The sequence below is a fragment of the Lissotriton vulgaris genome, chromosome 6, assembly GCF_964263255.1.
Source record: "Lissotriton vulgaris chromosome 6, aLisVul1.2, whole genome shotgun sequence".
Classification (NCBI taxonomy): Eukaryota; Metazoa; Chordata; class Amphibia; order Caudata; family Salamandridae; genus Lissotriton; species Lissotriton vulgaris.
The window spans coordinates 1,629,788,363-1,629,812,926 of NC_141694.1; the positions used below are offsets into that span (position 1 = coordinate 1,629,788,363).

Genomic DNA, 24,564 nt, shown 5'->3' on the forward strand with positions numbered 1-24,564 from the left:
GGTAGAATTTTGATTGGCAAATGGATTTATTTATACATGTAGGGTACACTCATGTTATTATATTTTATTTATAAACTGTGCTCTATATCTACAGGTTTATCTACCCAATGGCCATAGGTTATTTTCCTCCTTTCCAAATTATGCGTGGCAGTAGCTATGATATATCATGTGTTGCTTTGCTTCAATATCGTTGGACCTGATACTTGTCAGGTAGGATTCCCTAACCTTTGTTGCTTTTTCCACCTGGGTTTTGTTGATTCTCTTATGTGCCTCCGGACACTTTCACACTGTAAATATGTGTGAAAGCACGTGCTCCCTTCCTGTCTGTGTTGGGAAGTGTCACTGATTCTATTTTCGGAAACATGGGCTGATCTGTCATTGCAGACCGGTGGGTGTGCACTGGCATCTATCATGAGCTGAACTCATGAGCAGCTTGCCATTGTAAGCCGTTGTGAGTACGCACCTGGAACTATGGTGCCCGTGATTGTGTGTGCTGCCTGTTAATACGGGCTTGTGCATGCGCAATGGCACACGTATTAGTTAACCCCGTGCCTAGTCTGCTGTGAAGTTTCAAGCAGGTGCACTTGTACCACTGGTGCTGGGAACAATGTTTGCCTCCTGCCATCGCAAGTCAGTGTGCGCAATAGTGCATGCACGCCCAGTTAGTGAGGAATACCTCTGGGTGCTTTTACTGTCTATGAGGCCTGCTAGTCCCTCAGGTTAATATGGGGAAGTGGTTGACATCACTTTGGACTGAAATAGTGGATTGCAGTGGAGCATCCTATGAAGTTTCCATGGATTCGCAGTGTCAACCCCTTTCCATTGGTAAAGGGATTTTTGGCATAACCCGCAAAGAAATGCCACTTATTGAATGTGGACATTTCTATGCTTCAAGTGTCTTGGGGACTGTGGTTTCTTGCTCCAGTGGACGCCGGGGGTGCACATCTGTGCATTCCCCAATTGACATCCATAAACGGTGGGCATCTCACTGGAATGCCAGAGCTCTGCCATTCACGGGCCGAATGGGATAAATTGAAGATAGAGGTTGTGACACTTAGCCTCTGGGGGCCGGATCATGGCCCCACTGAAGATAAAGATCCGCATTCCCATGGCCCTACGGCAGACAGGACTACAATTTAGGGGAAATATCTGTGGTTCAAAGGGAAAACTGCTAACCCACCCCAAACCTCAAAGATACTTAACAGTATAACAATGGGTGCTGTCCTTTAGAAAGAAGTGAGATACGCTTGTGGGGTCGTGGGAACCGGAGAACCGAGACTGTGTGGTGCACATTGTCAGAGGACTCTGTTGTGCTCATGGAGGATAACTGTCCGACTAGAGGCTGGCCTGGTCCAAGGACCTGCTGAAGTATGGCACTCTGAAGTATGCTCTTTAAGGGCATGACCGTGGGCCTCCTGTTCTTTCGGAGATCCCAGGGACATTAAAGATCTCCCGCGAGGGACCTACACCATCTACCTGTGACATCTGGAGAGTGGTGCCCTCTCAAGTGCCCACCTCGGATACTGAATCCCAACCGGCAGAGTGATGTAAGTGTGGAATTAAGACTTCTGTCTGGGGACCGGATTGTCTAGTGAGGAGACTAAAAATCTTGCCCTCATCTAAGACGTGTGGTTCCTGTAGTGCAGGGACCCCCAACTCATAAGTGTTTTGTTGGTGGTGTGCAGATTCACTGGTTGCGGGACTCTGAGTGGCCCGTTTCATCGATCGTGCCGCATCTATCTCATGCGACACGCCAACTGCATGATCATTGCAGGCGGTGTCCGATTCACAGGGTACGACCCTAGGAGATGGGGGGTGTACCCGGAGTAGTGCCTCATTCTACCTCATGTGGCTTTTCTCAACTTGCACCTGTGTTATTGACCAGACTGGTCTGCTGCAGCCTGTGTCATCGTGCACCGGATGTGGGGCCTCCTTTCCAGGGATTTACGCAAATGCTTCTCTATGCTGTGTCTGACCAAAATTGCCTGGTACAATCCAGCTCAACATACACTGGTTATTGTCCCTCCTTTCCTGGGAGGCTTGGAATTTGCAACTCACCATATTTTAAATCTGAAATGCCTAGTGCAACTCATACCAATGCGTACCAGGGGCAGTGCCTGGATTGCCTGAGCACGACCCGGATCACTGTGTACCGATAAGGGCACCTCATCCTATTGAGAGGCTCCTTTGTGTTACTCTCCACTCGTCGGTTGTTCCCTTGTTGACCCTCATCGTGTTGGACTAACTGCCCTCTCCACACTTGGTCCCTCCTGAAGACATTGTGGGGCCAGGTAGTAGCGAGAGAGATTAACTGGGTTAAAAAATGCTTCGGAGACAGTTCAGAAGTGGGTCAATAGACTGCATGGCTCCTTTGTGTTTTGAGACCTGTGAGTGAACTTCCTGAGGGGCTGGTAACCTTTTCCTTGTTTACGTCTACCTCCTATTTAAAACTGCTACACATTTCCAACTGCTTCCTGCGGATACAGGCTAAGTGTGACTTCAGTCAAATGCGGCTCAGTGTCTGGGAGGCGGGGTTGATTATCTTCCTTCTCGGGCTATAGAACGATTGAGGTCTACTAGAGGGTGGAGCGAGGCTTGAGCCACAGCTTCTACAGAGGGTGTCCCATGGACCTCCTGGGAGTGGCACGGCATTAGGGTGCTGAGTACATATGTGTGTGTAAGAATGTGTCGTACAAACTGGCTGATACCTGTCACACCATGTAGTGGTACAGAGTGAGTGTGTGGGAGTGATTGTGTGTGGACCGCCTGGGGTTCACGAAACTGACCGGCAGTGTTGCATTATACGTCGATTGTTGCCAAAAGCACAATACCTTTTAACAATGGGTTTTTCAGCATGGCTCTGGCTTGCAGTGCTGCTAAAAAGTGTTCTATTTTCATGTATATGCATAATTTCTATAGTGTGCACCACATGAGGGTGCTCTCTCTCAATAGGTGGGGGGGGGGAGGGTTAGATTAGGAATTGTCCACAGTGTGCAGAATATTGATACTATAACACTACAACAGGGCCTCGTATTGCTACTAATATTTCCGAATGTGTCATATGCCCAAAGGTATCTGATGCTCATGTTATAATGATTAAATATGTGTGTTGAATATAAATGTTTTTGCATACATCCTGTGTGAAGTCTCATTTGTGATGCTCAGTGTATTTATGGCAAGTGGCTGCTGTGCCTTTGCTTTGCACATTGCCTCTGTAGTAAGCCTGACTGCTCAGTGCCAAGCTACCGAAGGGTGAGCACAGGTTATACAGAGAGTGTAATCACCTGCCCTTGGCAGGAGCAATAATTCTGCCTGGCTGGGGGCATCCCTTCAGCCAAACAGACACTGCTGGTTCCAACAAATATTGTGTATTATTCTGAAGTTATCTAAACAAGATAATTAATGCCTGAGTACATCAACATTGAAATCAGATCCTGTTTTTTTTGTTGCAATTCAATTAGAATGGCAATAATGATCATGGGTGCCTCTTTGGCCTCACCACTGTTCTACTTTGTCAGCTGCTTTTTAAAAATGTTCTTCCCAGTATAAGTATTGCCCAATTTTACAGGTGAATGGCACATTTCCACACTTCCACTATTGAATGTTCATGAACTGCCAACCCTAAACAATAATGCTAAAATCTGTCTTCAACATGTTCTGCCCTATCCCTGGTGATCGTGTATTATAATGTATACCATAAACCTATCAGAACTCTTCCTAATCATGAAGGTGCCTTCCTACCTATGTGTATCCTTTTACCTTCAGCTGTGTATTGCCTGTTGTCACCAAGGTCCAGCACTCTCCATTTCCAAATTTCTTGACCTCCACACCTACTGCTCTGCTCTCACTTTACTCATGCCCAGTTCTGTGAATTGTGTTTCCCTCTTACCTGAACGAAATACCCCCGAACCATGGTTCAGTACATCTTGAGGATTCTCTCCCTTGAACCAAGTCCGACCTGAACCTTGATTCAGCACTTCTTGAGGATTCTCTTACTCCACTTCTTCCATTATTCTCCTAAGTTATGACCCATTCCCACCAGAGGCACTTTCTCCTGGGAAGAACTTTTCATCATTCTCTCTCCAATCATCATCCCCATCTAACTTCTGCTAATAGTCCTCCTTTGTGAGAGCCACACACTGTAACTGTGGAGCGATGAATACAGAAGGTAGTTGCTGAGCAGGGTACCTTCCAGGCTGAGCCTCCTACCATGTCGCACCCTCAGAGTCACTGTGTAAGTAAATTTACTCACTGCGCAGTGGGTGAAAAAGGCAGCACCCGTTATGGTCCTAGATAATGTTAGAATTGTAACCCTTTGATGATTGTTCTCTGTCTTTTGATGCACAGGATCCTTTCCCCCTTCTGAGGGCCACTCCATTCATCTCCAGAAAGTTATTGTGCTTGCCAGCCTCAGCTGAGGCAGCAGAGTTCTACTCAACCGCATGTGACTCAGCTCTTTAGATTCCAGGGAGCAGAGCAAAACTGGAAGGGGCAGCAGAATTATAAAAGACCCCAGTAAAAGGGGTGTTGTCTCTGCAACTTATTTACCCCTTTAGTATAATTGTCAATATCTCTTTTGTTCTGTCTTCTAATGACCGTACTGCCTGGCAGGATGTAATTGGCCTAACTAGAACAGTGAGTCATGCTTATCCACTCCTTATTCCTTCAACTGACTACTACAGTCAGGCCCCCTATTTCACTGTCTTCTTGAACTGTGTTACAGTGAACTTATTTCAAAGATATTCCTGGTTGCCTCCAACTTCTGATATCTTCTGCCCTATGTCATTGCTCTGTCTTTGATGGCTGTCTTACCCTTGTGTAATGCTTTATAAGTTTGGAGTTGCCACTGGGAAATGAAATTTGGAGATAGAATAACCTGTCACAGATATATTGTTGTGAGTACTTAGGTTACATGGGAAAAAAGTAGTATTCAAGTATGGTAGTTACGTATTATTTTTGCTTTGTCTTTCCAGCACCCAAGGCGTTGCTGTCATCTGCTTTCTTACCCTACACAGGAGACCTAGCACCCTCAGCTTGTTTATATTTCAAGCAGCGGTCCACCTCTAGATTAGGAAGGCACTTCTTCCCAGCCCTCCTAAGATTTCAGCAGTCCAGGCTAAACAGGTTTCAACTTCAGACGTAGTCATATGTTTGGTTCTAGAAGTCCTCCAGTGGGTCACTGCTGGATGCTGTAGCCTGACAGGGCTCCACAATGCCAGATAGTTTCATTGCAAGCTCTAAATGAAGACTTGTTCTTTGTGACAAAATAAACAGGCTAGACAACCCATCATATCTTCCCAGCCTCAGATGCACTCTTCCTGGGAAAGACTCATTACCTTGTCCCGGGCTTTCACTCGAGCAGGAAGAACTTTCCCTTTGTGTCCCTGTAAGAGTAAGAGAAGGCTAACAACTTAACACTCAAGGATGAGCAGTGCCAGCCCTTGGGTGTCAGCAGGAGTCAGCCATCCTTGGATCTTCTCTTTGTAGAAGTCAGAAAGAGTCTTCATTCTTATTGATGTTCTTCTTAGGTCCAGGAAAGTTCTGAGGGGGGAAGTGGTGGTGGCAGCCAGTCTTAACCTGTGTACTATCTGTTAATTGGAGAATTCCCTACAGCCAATCTTGATGATTTTCTCATTGAAAATACACCTCGGTTATACAGCACTTCCCTTTTCAACTTATAGCAGACCTGTTCCAGAATTCCTCATCTATAGTTGTCCCAGCCTTTCTCCTCTTGCAGAAGCTATGCTGACCCTTCCAGGCACTCCACATGGAGATGAGGTGTCTTCCCCAGTCCAATGCTGGAACTGACCTTCCCTCATCTTGATAGAACAGAAAACAAATTAGGGTAGTGCTGGGCATTGTTCCAGTTCCTTAAACTCTAATTTGGTATATACAGTTCAAACAGAATAGGTCCAAAGGTTGAAGATAACTAATCCATGCTGAGCGGTACCTGCAGGCACCACTTGAGTAGTCCTGCTCCCAGAGGCAGTTTCATTGTCCTCAGGGAGTATATTTTTTAACAGTCAGTTTGGGTTGTGCATTCCAGTCTTTGGAGCAGGGCTACTGGGTAAACTAGTTTTAAACCTGTTTACTCCTAGGCAGTACAAATTAAAGTTTTTAAAATTGATTTTCAAATAAACCTATCAAATATATACTTTTTTACTGAATTAGATTTTTAACAACAAGAGGAAAAGATCTAACATCATCCTAAGCCGAGTTGTGGAATTTGTTGTTGTGCACTACACGGGTTGGGCATGCTAAATGACATTTTTTAAACAGTGACAAACAGTGTTTTGGGACTTCTCACTTTACGGACATACTTTTCTTTACTATATAAAATTATCCACTTTTATATGTTTAAGAACCAGCACTGTGGGCTGACAAGTCACACTTAGGTGTGACTTAGCAGCGATAAAGGTATGTTTTCATTCATGGCAAAGATGTTTCCCTTGCTTTGATTTTAACACTGCAGCTCAGTCAGAGCATTATGATGCTCTTTGGAGCCGTAAACTTTGGTCATATGTGTTGGTGTTGTAAGTACACATTGCTACCCACATGAATGAATGAGCATGATTTAGAAAGTGCACGGCTACTCGAGAGAGTGTCCCAGTGCTAAAGATTATGGTATGACCCAGACAACAAAAGAAAGAATTACCAAGGCTACAATTAATCAGCAGAGGAGAGCCAAGTTTTGGGCCCCTATGAAAGACCTCCTCTCATGCTATATTCCAAAGTTCCTCGGAGAGCTAATTCCATGCCTTAGCAGCCAAGAAGCTGAAGGAACGTCCCCCCTTCATTATGCACCTAATTCAAGGAACTACCACCAAGGATGCCGAGTGCACAAATCTTACAGGACAATATGGTAAAAATCTGTCAGCGACATAGCCCAGGCTGACCAAAAAAGTGCTCAGCAGACTACGGTGAGAAAGTTAAAGAGGATTCATAGCTTGATGGGTAGCCAATGCCAAGATCTTAATAAGGGGAAATTGATTTTCACTTTGGAAGACTCAAGGTAAGGTGAACCGTGGAATTCTGGATATCCTGGAGCCGTTCAATGAATGTCTCTGGCATCCCAAGATAGACAGCAATTGCATAATCCAGCAGAGACATGACCAACGCATGGATCACCATCTTCCTGCAATGTAAAGTGTAAGAGAAACAGAAATTTCTTGATGGTGCGACATACCCCAAAAAAGGCGCCATCTCCTGCCAATATCTGTGGCAGGAGGGAGAGTTGGTTGTCTAAAGTGACCTCCATGTTTTTTGCCACTGATGATGGAGGTAGGGTGGCCAGCACAGAAGAAGGCCAGCTCGCTCCCACCAACTGGTTGTAGGAGCCACATAAAAGAATTTCCATCTTCTCTGAGTGACATTTGAGCCGGCTCCTATGCATCAAATCAAAAACAGCATGCATGCAGGCTTTAAATGACTCCTTCACCAAAATGGAGATGCTCTCGACGGAGTTCATCTGCAAAAGAAATGATATTACACCCAAAGGGTCTACAACCAGTGCTGCCAATTGTGCCATGAAAATAAGAAATAGTGTAGAGCTCAAAGAGGGGATGTACGTCATTACGAAGCACACTTTTACAACGCGTTCCATTACAACGCGGTCGTAACAACGCAAGTCGTTACAACGACTTGCGTTGGGGGGGGCGCAAATTGAAAAAATGTAATTTACAATTCCAACACCAGTCCCCGTGGATAGTAAGGAAGGTGTTGGGATAGTAAATTAAATGATTTTCTATCCTTGAGCGCCCCCCAGCGCAATTCGTTGTAACAACTTTTGTTGTTATGACAGCGTCGTAATGGAACGGTGTTGTAACGGTTGCGTTGTAAACGTCGCATACCTCAAAGAGGATATCCCCTACTTAAGGGTTTTAACAGAAGATGGAAAGGGTGCAACCAGACTGACTGACCTCTGGAATAAAGGAATGATTTCACCTAGTCCCAAACTGTACCTCCAACCCCGTTGATGGCTAGGCATTGTAACAGAATAGCATATGGAACGATATTGAATGTCACTTATAAATCAAGTAAAATCAACACATAATTTTGACCTTGATCCAGGGACATCTTAATGTGGTCTGATACCTCCAATGTGCTATGACGAGGCCAACGCCCCAACTGACTAGAATGCAAAAGCTTGCCCTTCTCGAGGCATTTAGATAATTGTGATTCAAAATTTTTACAGCATCTTGGAAAAGGCTGGAAGCATAGAGATGGGTCTGAAGATATTAAAGATCTTAGGGTCTAACTAGGTTTTTTGGAGTAAAGGAACAAAATTAGCCAGCTTCCAAATAGCTGGCACAGTCCGGGAAGGTAATGAAAGGTTCAAAACCTTGTTTATCGCTGGGTTACTGACCTCCACCGCCACAGCTAACATCGGTGGAGGTCAAGGCTCCAGGGGCGAACTTGATTTATGGTTCAAAATTGCAGATGCAGTTTGCTCAAGGGAGATTGCCCTAATGTGGGAAAAGTTTGTCTTTATCAGCCAGACTCACATTTGAAGACTCTGCCACCAAAATGATAAGACTCCTTTGAGTAATAGCAATCTGATCCTCAAAAGAGTCCGCCAGTCTATAACACATTTCTTGAGAGGGAACAGTCGCCCTATTACAGGGCTTTGGAAACAGAAAGGAAATCTGAAAGGTGCAAAAGGACTTTTAGACATGTGCCACTTTTACAAAGTAGGGAGTCTATGCCTGTTTGAAAGAGGCATGATAGAGCTTCAAGGCATTCTTGCATCTGGTCCTACTCTTGTGAGAATAGTTCTTGCATCATTCCCTCTCTAATTTCTTGCAGGCTCTCCTTTCAAAAGTGTGCAAGGTGAAGAACTAAAGGGCAGAGGCACCAACCCTCTTCACTGTCTTTCTCTGACCAGGGGCCAAAACATCGGAGGCTATTCCCAGCCGACTGATTACTGCATCAACACTCAAGTCTATCTCGTACACGAGAGAGGGAGTCATCCTAGCTAGTAACTCTGATCAGTCGCTGGCCTTAACTTTGCTCCAGGTTCATAAAAACTTTTTGGACCTGTTGGATACTGGCTTCAAACCAATATCTGAACAGGATTTTGAAGTGGTCGGACCAAGTCCCCTCAGGTGGGCTAACCACTATAAGACAGTTAGAAAAGCTCAAATCAATAAAATGTCCTACATAGTGAGTAGGAAGTGTCAGCAGCTTAGAAATATTAAGTGAGGTGATGTTATTAACCAAGGTAGCTACCAACACTTTATTAAAATTGTCAAAATGCAGATCAAAGTCCCCTAACAGCGTACAGATAGCAAACTGCAATGTAAGATGAGCCAGTGCAGGATCAAGGTATTTGACAAAATCACCCTCATAGCCCGGAGGACCAACAAGGGACAGCTATGACAAAACCCCAAACTAAAAGCTTGGAAAGCTCAGTGCCTGCTTAACCCATTCGCTGCTGGCAGGATTCCCCCGCTGTGCTGGGGGGCGGGGGGTGGGGGGGCCAGCACAGCGCCCCGGTGCTCATGACGAGCTCAGCTCGTCATGAGCCATGGCGCTCCGGTGCTCAGGATGAGCTGAGCTCGTCAGGACCACGCCCGTTCCAATGGAACACTCAGCACAGCAGGGGAAACAGCCCAGCATGCGTGCGTTCCATTTAACGGGCGCGGGCATGACGAGCTCAGCTCGTCATGAGCACCGGAGCACCGTGGCTCATGACAAGCTGAGCTCGTCATGAGCAAAGGAGGGGTTAAAAGCGATCGCCACCCAACCTCTTGTGGATCTAATTCAAATGTACCAGTGAGAAGTCCTCCTGGATTACTAGCACTATGTCAGGAACAGCTGAATTGTTAAGACAGGTTTCAGTCATAAAAAGTGCATCCGGTTCTAAATTACTCAAAAGATGAAAGATACATTGTGCATATTTGTGCAGAGAACAGACATTTATTAACATATCTGCCACCTCTGTAAACTGGCCAGGCCCTTGTCTCATCTGTCTGCTTAGCGTGTCCCTCAACCACCTGCCTAGAGTGTCTGTCCACTGGGAGATTTTGTAGCACTGAACGGAGACATAAAACCTCACCCAACATGTTCCCACCTTCAACTTCACAGGGCACCACAATGGTGGCAGGAGTGTTTCCAGTTCCTGTGCCGTATACCTAATGCCATGGAGCCTAGCTGTGCTCCTACAGGCAGCATGGCTGGTGCTGGCCGCTGCACGGACACAAATGGGTGCAGGCAGGGCATGGCTTAGGTGCGCCTTCAGCGTGCCCACTCCGCATGTCTGTTACACGACCATGTTGCGGAGCTCCCCACGTGACTAGAGCACAGTCTCGCCAAAATGGTGCCTCTAGTTGGCCACGAGGAATAAAAAGTGACACCTCACCCTCTAGTGCTCCCACACAATTAGAGGCAGCCATGTTGGTGCCCCCAGGCATCCCAGCCCTGGGATGAGAGGAAAACGAAGTGAACCCTGGGAGGAGAAAAGCACTCCACCAGCAAACAGAGGGCCAAAGCCAGACTCCCCAAGGCAAATGCCACGAGGCCACAGAATCGCAAAGAATGCCATTTAAAAAATATTAACGTTAAAATATTACACATTCCACCTAACCCCCAACAAGACAACACAAATAGAACAGCATAATCAAAAGTTGTTCACTACAATTGTTTAGTTGAAGTGTACTGCTAGTCTGCGCATCCATGGTATTCCTTAAGTAAAGAGTGTTCATTTAGCTCCCTGTGTGACTAGAGCACAGAATCTCTCAAAATGGTGCCTCTAGTGAGCCGGCAGGAGTAAAAATGACCATCTCGCCATCTAGATCTCTGGTGCTCTCAAGCACCTACAGCAACAATGTGCATGTCCCAAATAAATGGCACCCTGGAATGGGGGAAAAAAAACGAATTGAGCATGGGGCGGAGAAAAACACTCCCCCCAGCAAACAGAAGGCCAAAACCAGGTTCCCCAAGGAAACTGTCACAGGGCCACAGAACCACTAAAACTTCAATTAAAAAAGTAAAAATTTCAAAAAGTTAAAAATTCTCCCTAACTCCCAAGAAGACAACACATATAGAACAGTGTAATCAAAAGTAGTTCAATATAATTGTTTAGTTTAAGCGTACCACTAGTCTGCATGTACGCAGTGCTTCTTAAGTATGGAGTGTTCATTTAGGTACCTGTGCGACTAGAGCGAAGCCTTCCCCAAAATGGAGCCGCTAGTTAGCTGCGAGGAGTGAAAATGGGCATCTCACCCTATAGTCCTCTAGTGCTCCCATGCACTGAGAGCAACAATGTGGGGAGAAAAACACTCCCCCAGCAAACATAAGGACAAAACCAGGTTCCCCAGGGAAAATGACAAAATGCCACAGAACCATTAAGACTGCAATTCAAAATTTCAAAAAGTTAAAAAATTACAAAATCCCCAACACAAATAGAACAGCTAAATCAAAAGCTATTCTATACAATGTTTAGTTGAAGCGTATTACTAGTCTGCCCGTCCTCGGTGCTCCTTCAGTAAGGTGTGTTCTTCTAGCTCCCTGGGTGACTAGAGCAGAGCCTTCACCAAACTGAAGCCTCTAGTCGGATGCGAGGAGTAAAAATCGCCACCTCGGCCTCTAGTGCTCCCACCTACCAAAAGCAACAATGTGGATGCCCTCAAGCAAATGGAGCCCCATGATGGCAGGTAATCGAGCTCCGGGTGGAGGAAAAACTCTCCCATTGCAAACAAAGGGCCAAAACCAAGTTCGCCAAGGACAATGCATCAAGGCCACAGAATCACTAAGACGGCAATAAATAATTTCATGCAATATTACATTGTTGCTCCATAATCCATGTAATATCTACAAGGAAATATGTTTCATCATCCTGTTACAATGTGCCCTGAATTTCTTCAGAGTATGGTACACATTGGTCATTTTTATTGTCATCTCTTACATCCTTTGACCGCCTTAGACTCCAAATAACAGTGTTATTTGGCCTGGCAGACAAAAATGTAGCTATCTGTCAGGCCTTCTGAAATCACTTCTTCTGCTTGAATCATTTGATATAATATAAATAATGATAAGAAGAATAGCAATAATAATAATAATACAAATAATAATAATACAAAGAAGGACAATGGGTCAGCCTCCTTCAACCACTGCATGTTTTAAAATGGCACGTTGAAGATGTGAGTAAACACAATTGCAGAGCATGTTAATGGACCTAACCCACTCCAGACTGCCTTTAATCACGTGCATGTGTGCGGATTGCTCTTCTATCACTGCTGGGTGGACTTTCTGAAATATTTACTGTGGGTGTCTGTAATAAAGGCATTCCTGTAGGCTAATCCTCTGCTGGTTAAAACTGACCAAGAAGAGAAACCTATGCCCTCTCAAAGATGGTACGCTAATCCCTATGTACTGCTATTACATGTTCTACAGCCATCAGCGTCAATTCACCAACAAACCATGGATAGCAAAAGGTGCATGAGATGCCCTTTCACCTTAATGACGGGAAGTGACACCATATGACCCCTGGCCCTGATTTCTTCCAGAAAGGCATGTCACATGACTTAATATCACAGCAATTGAGGATTCGCATTGGATAGTAATACCGCAAAGTTACGCTATGCGCTAATTTGCATTATTTTGTATCAAGGACAGTCAAAGGAATTCTCAAACCCATCAGCCACAGAGAACACAATCCACCCCTCCAAAGAACTCTGGAACACCCTCTTGGATTACTTCCACAGCAAGATTGCCTCCATGTACAACAACTTCGACCCTCTACCCACTGTGCTCAACCTTAACAGCCTCGATCAACAGCGCACACCGGCTGAATGATCACCATTTGGTCTCCGCTCACCACGCAGAGCATCACGGTCATCATGCCATCCATCAACTCTGGGGCACCCACTGACCCTGCCTGCATCATCTTTTGAACCTCAGAAACAACCAAATCAGTATGGAGCTCGCCAGCAACATCAACACCTTCATCGCCACAGCAGCCTTCCCGAACAGATGGAAACACGCAGTGGTCAGACCCATCCTAAGGAAACACTGAGCCTACCCCAGCAGACTAAAACATTATCAACCAATCTCCTTGCTCCCCTACCCAGCCAAAGTACTTAAAAAGGCAATCAACCAACAGCTCACCGAATACCTAAAACAAACCCACCTAGTTGACGCCTCCCAATCAGGATACTACGCACACCAGATCCCTCCTTGACTGCAGATGGACTGTGGTTGTGATTCCCCTCGACCTCTCTGTTGCATTTGACACTGTATCCCACCAAACCCGTATCAACAGACTCTACAACATCGGCATACAGCAAAATACTCTCAAGTGGATCATCTCCGTCCTTACAGGATGCACATAGAGCATCCAGCTGCCTTCCTTCACCTCTGAACCCAAGGACATCATATGTGGGGTACCCCAAGGATCATTCCTCAGCCCGATCTTGTTCAACACCTACATGACCCCCCTCACACACATCATCAGATCCCACGACCTCAACATAATTTTCTACTCAGCCAACAACCAACTTATCCTCTTGCTCACCGAACACCCCTCCACCACCAGAACTAAATTCTGAGGTTCTATTGACCAACATAGTCAACTGGATGAGAGGCAACTGCCTTAAACTCGACTCCAACAAGACAGAAGCACTAATCTTCAGGAAGAGCATTTCCATATTGAACCACACCTGTTGCCTAGCAGAAATCGGAACTACATCCACACCAACAGACCATGCACGCAATCCAGGCATCATCCTCTATAGAGAACTGACTATGAAACAACAAGTCAATGCAGCCACCTCCTTCTGCTTCTACACCCTTTGCACGCTCCACGGAATCTTCAAATGGATTCCAGTCTACACCAGAAAGACCATCACCCAAACCCTCATCAGCAGTCACCTCGATAATAGCAAAACTCTCTATGCCGGCATCTCCACCCAGCTCCTCAGAATACTCCAAACCATACAGAATGCAGCAGCCAGACTCATCCTGGATCTCCCCAAACTGACCCATATCCTCCACTGGTTCCTCATTAAGAAGAGATGCCAGTTCAAGAGCCTCACACATGTCTACAAAGCTCTACAGGATCAAGGACCAGCCTATATCAACCACCAACTGAATTTTCCATCTAACCGCAATACACCTGCACTCCTCCACACTGGCCCAGGTGCACACCTCCAGCATCAGTCCCAGCCGCAGCAGAGGATGCTCCTTCTCCTACATCACTGCCAAGACCTTGAACGACCTGCCCCTCCATCTTCGAACAGCACCCTCCCTGGTGTGCTTCAGAAAAAAACTCAAGACCTGGCTTATCGATGGAGGCGTCGCACCCACAGCGCCCAGATACCCCTAGGGGTGACAGTGCTGCAATATAAAAATGCGGTTTGATTGATTGATTGAAGGGGGAAGTCCAAGCCACCATTCATGGGTGCTGACAAAAATGTCTATCTACAAACATTGGTAAACACGAATTTTCACTAAATATTGTGCCTCCTTGAGGTAAGCATAACAAAGTTTTAATTTCTTCTCATTTTTCCACTTTTGCATGTGTGCTGCATTGTTCAGCGCACATACAACGTGGAAAAAGTCTTAAAGCCGTTTTTTGTACTGGAGGAGGTCTCTTTCAATACAACACCTATGCTTTAAAGATTGAGACACATTTCACTCTGGCACATGGATATGTGCAGTACCCTGCAGTATCTAATCTTATTAAATATGGTGCATTTTTTCTCCCCTTTGATGCAAAGTAGTGAAGCAACCATGGGGCAGTGTAGTCTTGTGTCAAAGAATTGTAAATGTGGGCAGCAATCTCACACAATCCCTCTCACTTCCTGTCACATGACTTTCACTCACACACATATGCTCACACATTCCGAAACATTTTCTCATACATATGCATGCTCTCTCTTACTTAAACACACTCTCACCTGGAAGCACGCATACAACATACATTTAAAAATATTTTTACTTACCACAGATGTCACCATAGGTCCGAAGTGTGCTCCATTTTTATGACACTAATAGTAAATAATTATCATTCAGTTTTAGTATAATGAAAAACATGCAGACAGTAAGAATGCAGACCCCCCCGCCCCTCTGCGCTTGCCACTGATTTTTCCACCTCTGAGGACAGGGGTCGCAAGGGGCAAGTCAGGGGTTGCAGATGCGACCCCAGGCGAGCCCTAAATGACGTTCATGTGAACATCATTCCAATTTGCTCACACTTGACAACACTCTACATGACAATTGTAGCAACACAATGAGTTCATTCCACTACTCCTTGTACATGACACCAAAACACTTCCAACATATGCCACACTAACAACCCACATCCTTTAAAACAAAAAAAACTCAATACAATACTCATATACAACAACAAATTAACATAAAGTGAATATGTTCTATTCCTCACGTTTATAAGAACATCACTCTTGTCATTCACACATGGCACAAAAAAAACACTTCCCACATAGGCTACAGTACAATTTAGCATTCATCTATTAGGCACTGCATAACAGTGCAACGTATTACATGTTCTATGATGCACTTTGGCACCTCTTTAAGGTTATTAAGTGCTATACAAATGCACCTGAAATACAAAACTATGAATGAAGAAGGACTTTTGTTATAAAAAAGCGTTACATGTTGACTTTGCCAATGCTTGTTTAAATTCGCACTTTGAAGGGAGGGAGCAAATGTACTTTGTATAGCGCAGTAATAGACCTAACCAGCTCTCAATGCTGTATAGATGACTTTAGTAGAGAAAGGGAGCACAGAAAGGCAAGTGGTAAAGAAACAGCCATCTTTCATTCTTGGACAATATCTGTGACACTTGTTGTTAATGCATAGTGGTCACATCAATTCATTCGTATTAAACTAAAATAACCCTTTTAAAGTACCTACAAAATAGCTTGTTTGACTATAAATTGTTGTTTAGCATGAGTGGGTATGTTCAATTTATGATTGAAACAATTGTCTACCAATTCACAAGCAGTTACAGATTTCAGCTCAAATTGTTCACTTGCATATGCCTCATTTCTTTCAAATCCTCCTGGGAAATGCAAAAGAAATGGGAATACACTGACAATTTAGGTTCCTCTATACAGTACCAGTCTGTTTTTTATCCTACAAAGTCTTTTGTAAATAAAGCTGACCTATATTGTATATTGTGGTCAAGCTCAAAATATATATATATTTTTTACAATTACAAACCTTTGTGTTTCCTTCTTGGACAAACGCTGTTCACAGAATGGACACCAACAGCTGCATTAAAGCAGGCATAGCCAGGCAGACATTCCTGGATTTGTCCAAGCTTGATCTTGTCAGTGTGTTGGGGCTGTTAAATCTGGCATTCTTGACATGGTTGCCCCTGTCTTTTACCTCTACCTCCAGTATTTTTTTATGTTATGCTGGACTTCGTTTTTGCTGGTTTATGTACTCTGGGCACTTTACCACTGCTGACTAGTGATGAAGTGTAAGTGCTCCCTGTGTAGACTGCAATTCTTATTGGCACTCCACGATTGGCATCCTTTAGTTACTGGTAAGTCCCTAGTAAAGTGCATTTGTTGTACCCAGGGATTGTAAATCAAATGCACCTAGTGGACCTGCAGCACTGCTTGTGCCACCCACATTAGTATCCCTGTAAACATGCCTCCGACCTGCCATTGCAGTATCTGTGAGTGCAGTTTTAAACTGCCATGTCGACCTGCAAGTGCACTCACTTGTCAGACCCTAACCTTCCCTTTTACTACATGTAACCTTCCCTTTTACTACATGTAGTGCATGTGAAAGGTAGGACATGTACTGGTGTATTTTACATGTCCTGATAGTGAAATATTGCCAATTTCATTTTTCACTATTGCAAGGATGAGCTAGTGTAACTTTCAATTGGGAACAGCTGGAGATTTGGAGTTTGGACTCTCTTAGCTCAGAATGTAAATATACATCTTCTTGTAAAGGTGTTTTTTAAATTGTGTGTTTGAAAATGCCACTTTTAGAAAGCGTAGTAGGTCATTGGGCAACCAAATCAACCCTTGTGGACAGGTATCAAAGTTAGAAAGGTAAAGATGCCTACAGGGGATTTATTTAAATCAAAATAATTTTGAGTAGCTCTATATATATATATCTGTAGAGTGATATCTAATAGCACTCGATGGAATAATTCAAAATGAGTTGTACAAAATAAATTAGTAAATCAATTATACCAGCCGGGTGAACCAAAGTAGAAAAATATATTTCAGATATCATAAGTAAGAAAAGATAAGGGTATAGAAATAACAACGAAAAAGCTCAACAAACATTGACAACAGAGAGCATATAAGTTAGATATAAATAGGTATCCTAGTTATCAATATATGGTTATCTATGTAATCAATACAGTGAGTCTGTTCTATACATAGGATTCAGCACTCAAAGGTAACTCAATTTAACAATCACTAAAGAGAAGAATTGATTATTCTTTGACGTTTCGGTCTACATTGCTTAAGTTATGAGACCCTCTTCTGCACAAAAATAACTCTTGTGCAATTTCTTGACCCTGGTCAAAGAATCAATGGCTTACTGGGATTCCCAAATAAGATATCTCCAGCACCAAGTAGGAGCAGAGGTGTTAATTTGATTAGTCTCTTTGGAGGAACAAAGAAAATGAATTTCTTGTCTAGCGTTGCCACTGCATCAGTCTCACGGTCACGATTCACGTAGAACTCTCATTGAGTAGAATTCTATCGACAGAATTGCTTCAGACCTTTAAAAAGTCATAATTTTAGTTCTGGTCTTGTGTGGTTTGATAAAGATAATGTATTTTTCGAAACGGGTGTGGTGTCCATTTGTAGTGTTTTTATTGTGTTACTGTGTGCGTTTTGTATAAATACTTTACACATTGCCTCTGAGATAGACCCGACCGCTCATGCCAAACTACAATGGCATGATCAGGGGTTATTTTGAGTGTGTAATCCCTTTACCCTGACTAGAAGGAAGGGTCCCTATTTGGACAGGGTGCATGCACTGCCAACTAGAGACCCCCATTTCTAACAGGGGCAAGAACATTGTTGTATTGAACACATTGCATTAATGCCTGCATTTTCATTTATGCACTGCACTGGAACGATGCGATTGTGCGGCTGCGACGTTTTACACATCATTATTAATTTGCCACATTAGCCACATAATTCATCATCTGATGCACAATCTGCAGATTTTAACAACAACAAAAAGTTTGCTTCTAGCTTAATGGTTCAAACATTTTTAAAAACTCAGCAACTTGAACTTGACATTCAGGGTAGGGGCCTTTGCAAAAGTTAGCTGGTCACCTTTCTGTTGCTTATTTCTACATTTGGGTGTTAAACTAGTACTAACCAGGTACAACCAATGCCCCGGCAGTGTTAACAAATGTTCAAATAACAAAATAATGAAGTAATACTATGATAAAATGTGCCGCATTATGCTACATAATTTGTCTTATGTTGCCTCATAATTTACACAACGGTGCTGTATAATTTGGTCCTCCCCTGCCGCATGATTGAACTTGTCCTCACTATCTGGTAAAAATAATAAAAATAATACATTGAGAGATTTGTTTACATATCACAGTAAGGGAAACCCAATGATTCTTCATAAGAAACAAGTGATTAACAGCCTGACATCAAATTACTATGAACACGTTGCTAATATTGGGAGGTTTAACATAAAAGGTCTGTTTTAATAACATTAGAATGTATAATCCATGCTAGTTCATAGTCCATAAAACTTGCATGATCAAAATATTTCCCGTCATCTTCATTAATAAATACTTGAATACAAACTTTACAGGTTGGTTTTCTTTTCAAATGTGGTATATTTACTCCTGGAGCCTAAGTATTTCATTTTAAATATCACATTTGAAAAACTGTACAATATGTATTCAAATATCTATTAATAAAGAAGATTATGGAAAATAATTGGATCATGCTGGATTTATGGCTCATCAATTGATAGAGCTTGATATATTTTATATTGTAATTGTAATTTTAGATACAGACGTTTATGTTAATTATTTTAAATTAACATTACAATTATAAGTGACATAACCTTAACAGAATGTATGTTTATTAGTGGATACACACACACGTATTTACAGTTAAGGGTATCAAAATGTACAAGGCCTGTGAATTAAAGTACTGAATCCTTCTCTCGATGTAAAGAATCCTGATGTACTTACCTGCGATCTGATGACAAACGATGTAAAAACTGCAAAGTAACGGTAACTTACTGTTTTTACAGCTACCTAACCCTTTGCCTTAATATCAGAGGCATTGGAAGGGGCTCATGGGTCTTAATGAAAGCAATGGAAAAGGCCCTCACGCTGCAGTTTGGCAATAAAAACATAAATATGTGGGATGTGATTAGCCCTGCAAACCTCTTAGCCCTGATGCCACTAACTTGCTGTACTAATAATAGTTACACCCCTGCAGCCCCAAATATCAGCATTTGATTTACACACTAGCTTTCTGCAAGAGTAAAGTTATTTGACAGTTTTGTTGCGCAGGCTGAGTTGGAGCCATCAAAAGTTGTCAATGCCTGGCCTGTGGGAAGGAATAGGTTCATTGTGTTTCAGGTAACCCTATTAAAGAGGGTGCCGAGTCGTCCATACGTTTGAATGTGCATGCAATCACACTAATCGATACCCTAGGAAACGTGCCAAGACTGTATCATACCGAAAGGAGCAAACACCATACCGTTGCACTCAAGCAGCCATCCTTTAGTGATGATGCCATAAGCAGCAGGAAGCCAATCAGAGCCCCGCTGGGCAGCCCATACCTCCCTACACCACATGTTGTGGTTCAGGTAGATGCAGGTAACCCCTCCACTAACTTTGCTTCTGTGTTTGGCAAGAAATGCACCCGTTTTTTCTAGTTCACCTGTTATTTCAGCCAAACTTGCAGTACTTGAGTGTTCCACTCATCAATACGTATGGAACAATTACCAACAAAATGTTTTCTGATGGAAAGCAACTGCAATAAATATACCAATGATTCTGAGTTAAGGACACTGTATTTATCAAACAGTGGGCAGATATCTTCTATTTTCAGCAATGTAAGTAGAAGGTCAGTGTTTAAGAATTCGTTTAGTTTATCTCAAGAATATATGGTGAAGTTTACCACACATAAGAATAATTGCCCAAAGTAGTGTGGCACATTGTGTGATCATTAATTGCCCAAAGTAGTGTGGCACATTGTGAGATTCATTGATTGCCCAAAGTAGTGTGGCACATTGTGAGATCATTAATTGCCCAGAGTAGTGTGGCACATTGTGAGATTCATTGATTGCCCAAAGTAGTGTGGAAAAATCGTCTTTTGCAAAAAATGTTTTTGAAAGTTGTATAAAATATAGAATTTTATGTACATTTGTTTATATGGATGTTCAATATAAACAAATGTACATCTTTAAAAACATTTTTTGCAAAAGAATACTTTTCTCACCAATGAGATATCTTGAATAAAAATATTTTTTCTAAAAAATATATAGATTGTTTGGTCATGTGTATATGCTTATTAAAGTGCACTCTATTATGTTTTTTAAAGGATTATATAAAGAAATATATGGCTCGATATGCTTCATATGATTGTATAACTTGAACCTAGCCGCTGTCTTTCCCCCATTTGTAATTTTCCCTACTGCTAGCAAGTTTCATTGTTTACCGTAGGGGTCCCCTTCTTTACCAAACAATACCTCACTGTATTACACGTAATGTAAACAACATTAGCACTGCTCAACATAGTGCACACTGCGACACAGCCAATGAGGTTTTGGAATTTGAGTGAAAGTATCTAATATGACCTAAACTTTGGGAGAAGAAGTGGTTTCGACATTTAAAATGTAGAGAAAAACTCAGGGCTTTAAGTGGGATGAAAAAACTGGGGGTGTCTCTCAAAGGGGCGTGGCCGATGTACTTAAGGGAGTGTCTTAAAACACCTAAACTAAAAATCTGTGCTTAGCATAGCGTGCCACACGTCTGGTATTTTACTGTTTCTTACGTTACATCCAGATGTATAATACAACAAGTAACATTACACCTACAACAAGACAGGAGTATTGGCTTTGCCAATGGTTGTTAGTTGCATAAGATAAATAAGCAACAACTATGGCTTCGTTGTATATAATATTGAAAATGCTTCCATTTTAAAATCATGAGACTGTGAAGGAACTATAACGCCTCTCTTTAAAGTTACCTCAAAGGCAGTGAAGGGTGGTACAGTTGCAGAGTTAAGATAATTGTTTTGACCCTGAGGGTGAGGACAAAAATGTAGAGCCCGATAGGGACCCGTTTCGGCACCTGCTTTTTGGAACTGCCGGTGCTGAGTACCAGCAGGACCTGGTCCACTTAAAGCCCTAGATAAACTGTATCTAAATAACTAATGGGTATTGGGCAAGTGCTGTGGCTTCTAATGCTCTGCACCTGTGGTCAGGTCCACTGAATTTAAACATATGTTGTGCGCAGTAATGTATATATTGTTTTTATAATGACTAACAATGGTATCTGATTCGGGCAGAGGAGACTTCGATGTCTTCTTGAAGACATTTGTCCTGCTCCCACATCACTACATGTGATTGTTCACTGCATGTCAAACCATGAAAGCAAAAAAGGACAAGTCCGTCTATTCTTGAGAAGCTTTGCACATCTGTGCTCTGGGACTCCAACGTATGCAACCAGTGGAATTATAACGTACCTCTCTAACATGCATTGAAGTTTGAAGAAGACATAATTTCTAAAAAATAAGGAAAACAACACCCACAGATACGCATGCACTCTTGTCCATACTCACACGCACACACCATACACACGCACTCATATACACAAACACACAAAGTGCATGCACGCATACAGACTTTTTACTCACCGACGAATCGGGCTCCGGTAAACATGGCCCCCGATTTCTGAGCTCGCTTTCAGATGGCATTTGAAACTTGTCGCTCATTGTTATCGCTTTTGCTCCGTCCTGGTCTCCCACAGGCTTCCAGAGCTGGCTGTTCTCAGAGGACCTTGGTGTGGGAGTCCACCACAAGTTTTGGCATGGGAGTTCTAAGCATTGAGTGTACAACGCTCTGGTCTATCCCTCACAGCCCAGCATTGTGGGCACGCAGAAGCCAAATGCCACTTCTGTGTAGCACAGCCACACAAGTAACCTTGCACGCGGTAGTCATTCTGACGAGATTTATTGTGTGTCTGAGTCTAAAGGTTTATCAGATAACTGGGATGCAGGTTTCTAAATAAAACCGACCCATCCCATTGGAAACATAAGGCTCTCGCTGAATCTGCGCACTTTCCAGCTGTCTGACCCGACAGTGAGACTCAGTCCAATATTGCTGGAGAGTAACGGGGGTGAAGGTCACAGTGCGGGAAGGCGGGACGGCCTCGTGTGTTCTAATCAGTGATTGGAGCACAGACTCCCTTCAGTGGTGACCACGGCGTAATGGATTCTTGAAAGGTCCGCAGGTGCCGCGAGCGCTCGAAGTTCCGGGCCAGGAGCCACGCGCCCCGCTCAGACTGGAAGAAAGCTGTGCGTAAAAGACCGCAGCCAAGTTGGGTGCACGAGAAGGGCCTCTAGGCGCAGTGAATTACTGCTGGGGGCCAGAGATTAGATGAGCCATCCTCTCAAGTGAGAAGCTCCACACGGACTCGCTGCCTTGAATAGTGAGACTCACCTGCTGGCAACCAAGATGTCGGATTCGCCGGTGGTGATGAAAACCATTGATGGGGGAAGAACGGCGGGGGGCCTGGCGATGGCTTCCAGGCCAGGGGTCCGGGGTACAGAGGAAGGCTCAAGGAGCAGCATCGGTGCACGTGGAATATCCTATACTGTCAGGTAAGAAAAACGTATTCTAGGAAGACATTAGGGATACTTTTAATGAAACATCTGGCAAAAAGAGACTGGACCAGTCTGTGGTACACTCCAGCCCACCTCAATAAAATGAAGAGTACCTACCGTTCGGGGCAGTAATGGAAAATAGAGGTTTAAAAAATGAATCCTGGCCTTCAAAACAAAGAATGGTCTGGAACCAACCCCCGCAGAACGTTTACCACGACACCTGAAGAGGTGCACTTCTTTTCACAATAATAACGTGTTTCCATACAATAGCTTGTTTCTTACATAGTGCTTCATACCCCACTTCTGCCATCTCTGTGCACTGTAAATAATAGCTCTAAAGAAGGTTGAGTTAGTGTTTCCAGGGTTTGAACTTAGTACTTCCAGACCACCACATATGTTACCAGTGAGCGTTTAAATCAGAGTCATCCTGTCAGTGTTATAATTTCTTAATATTTATACCAAAAAAACGAGCATTGGAGACATGTCGTTTTTGGTTTTATACGGTCGCTGATTTTTATGAGCATTTTTTTAAATGATGATTATAGCAGAGCAGAGTTTTTAAATGCCCTTGAATAGCTTCCGCTTCTCAAGAGGTGGCATTATCACGTGTAACATTCCTAATTCTGGATCAGTGTAGGGTATTCTTTTTTAGCCACCCAGCTGTCAGGCCAAATTATCAAATGAAGAACGCGTTTGTGGTACTTTCATCTCTTTTGTTTAATTTATTGTTCCCATACTATTTCTACTTACGAGTTGTATTGTCTTCACCCTCCCTATTGCTCCACCTCCAGCATTGGTCTGCGCGGACTCTTGGGTGTTTCCCCCAACCTGAGATCACAGCAATCATTAACATGAAGTCCCCCTTCTATTTGTGTGTATAAAGTTGTTGCAGGAGGTAGAAGTGGGACGTTATTTCCTCCTACCCCTTATCTTTTGTGTGTGGTAATTTATTGTTGACAACTATGTCTGTGCATCGTTTTCATTCTAAGAAAACAATATGGAGATCAACATTAAATATGCATTCTAAGGGCCTAATGTACAATATTTTGACGTTCGGCAGTGCAGCAAGCCTTCCTGTTGCGTTGTCCTGCCTCAAAAGAAAAGGGCAGGAATTAGTCCTATCTACAACATAAGGTGCGTTCCTGTCCTTTTCCCGTGCACTGGCGCACAAAGGTCTGCCATGCTCCAACAGAGGCACACTTGCACCATGGGGCAATGGTGTGTCTGCGTTGTAATGGTGATTGTTTTTATGCAGGAAGTGGCACCTTCATGCACAATAACAATCACCAGAGGTGTTTTCCTCTTTATATGGTGGCTGCAGAATGCAGCACACACAGAAAAACGACAAACAAGGAGAAATAAACATATTTCTCCTCGTTGCGCCTCCCTTGCTCCTCCCCTGGGGAAGTGTTGGAGTCAGACGTTATGTTATGTTATTGCTGATTTGTAAAGCGCACAGCTACTCCATCGAGTGTCCCGGCGCTAAGCAGAACAGAACGCTACCGAAAAACAGGACCGACTCTCATGATGAAATTATTGCTGGAATAACCAGGTTTTGAGTTGTTTCCTAAACAGCCATACATCTGTAAGTTGTCTTATTGTAGTAGGTAGCTTATTCCAAAGATGAGCTACCTGTACTTGAAAAGAACGTCCACCTCTGCGGGAGCGTGCAAATTTAGGCCCGCTCATCAAATGCTGTTGGGATGATTTTAAGAGTCTGCCGGGCGTATAAAAAGTCACTTGTCTCCTA

General features: G+C 43.4%; 2 protein-coding genes across 2 annotated transcripts in view; one reads left to right on the forward strand and one right to left on the reverse strand.

The window, feature by feature from the left end:
* The window catches only part of ABCG8 (ATP binding cassette subfamily G member 8), a 202,601-nt gene extending 180,281 nt beyond the window's left edge, over positions 1 to 22,320 (reverse strand). The window contains exon 1 of the mRNA XM_086927798.1: positions 21,846 to 22,320. Within this exon, the coding sequence (XP_086783924.1) occupies positions 21,846 to 21,923 (78 nt within the window). The 5' untranslated portion in view covers positions 21,924 to 22,320. The remainder of the gene's footprint in view (positions 1 to 21,845) is intronic.
* Positions 22,237 to 24,564, forward strand: part of ABCG5 (ATP binding cassette subfamily G member 5) — a 131,057-nt gene continuing 128,729 nt past the window's right edge. Inside the window, exon 1 of the mRNA XM_086927799.1 lies at positions 22,237 to 22,811. Coding sequence (XP_086783925.1) covers positions 22,666 to 22,811 — 146 coding nt within the window. The 5' untranslated portion in view covers positions 22,237 to 22,665. The remainder of the gene's footprint in view (positions 22,812 to 24,564) is intronic.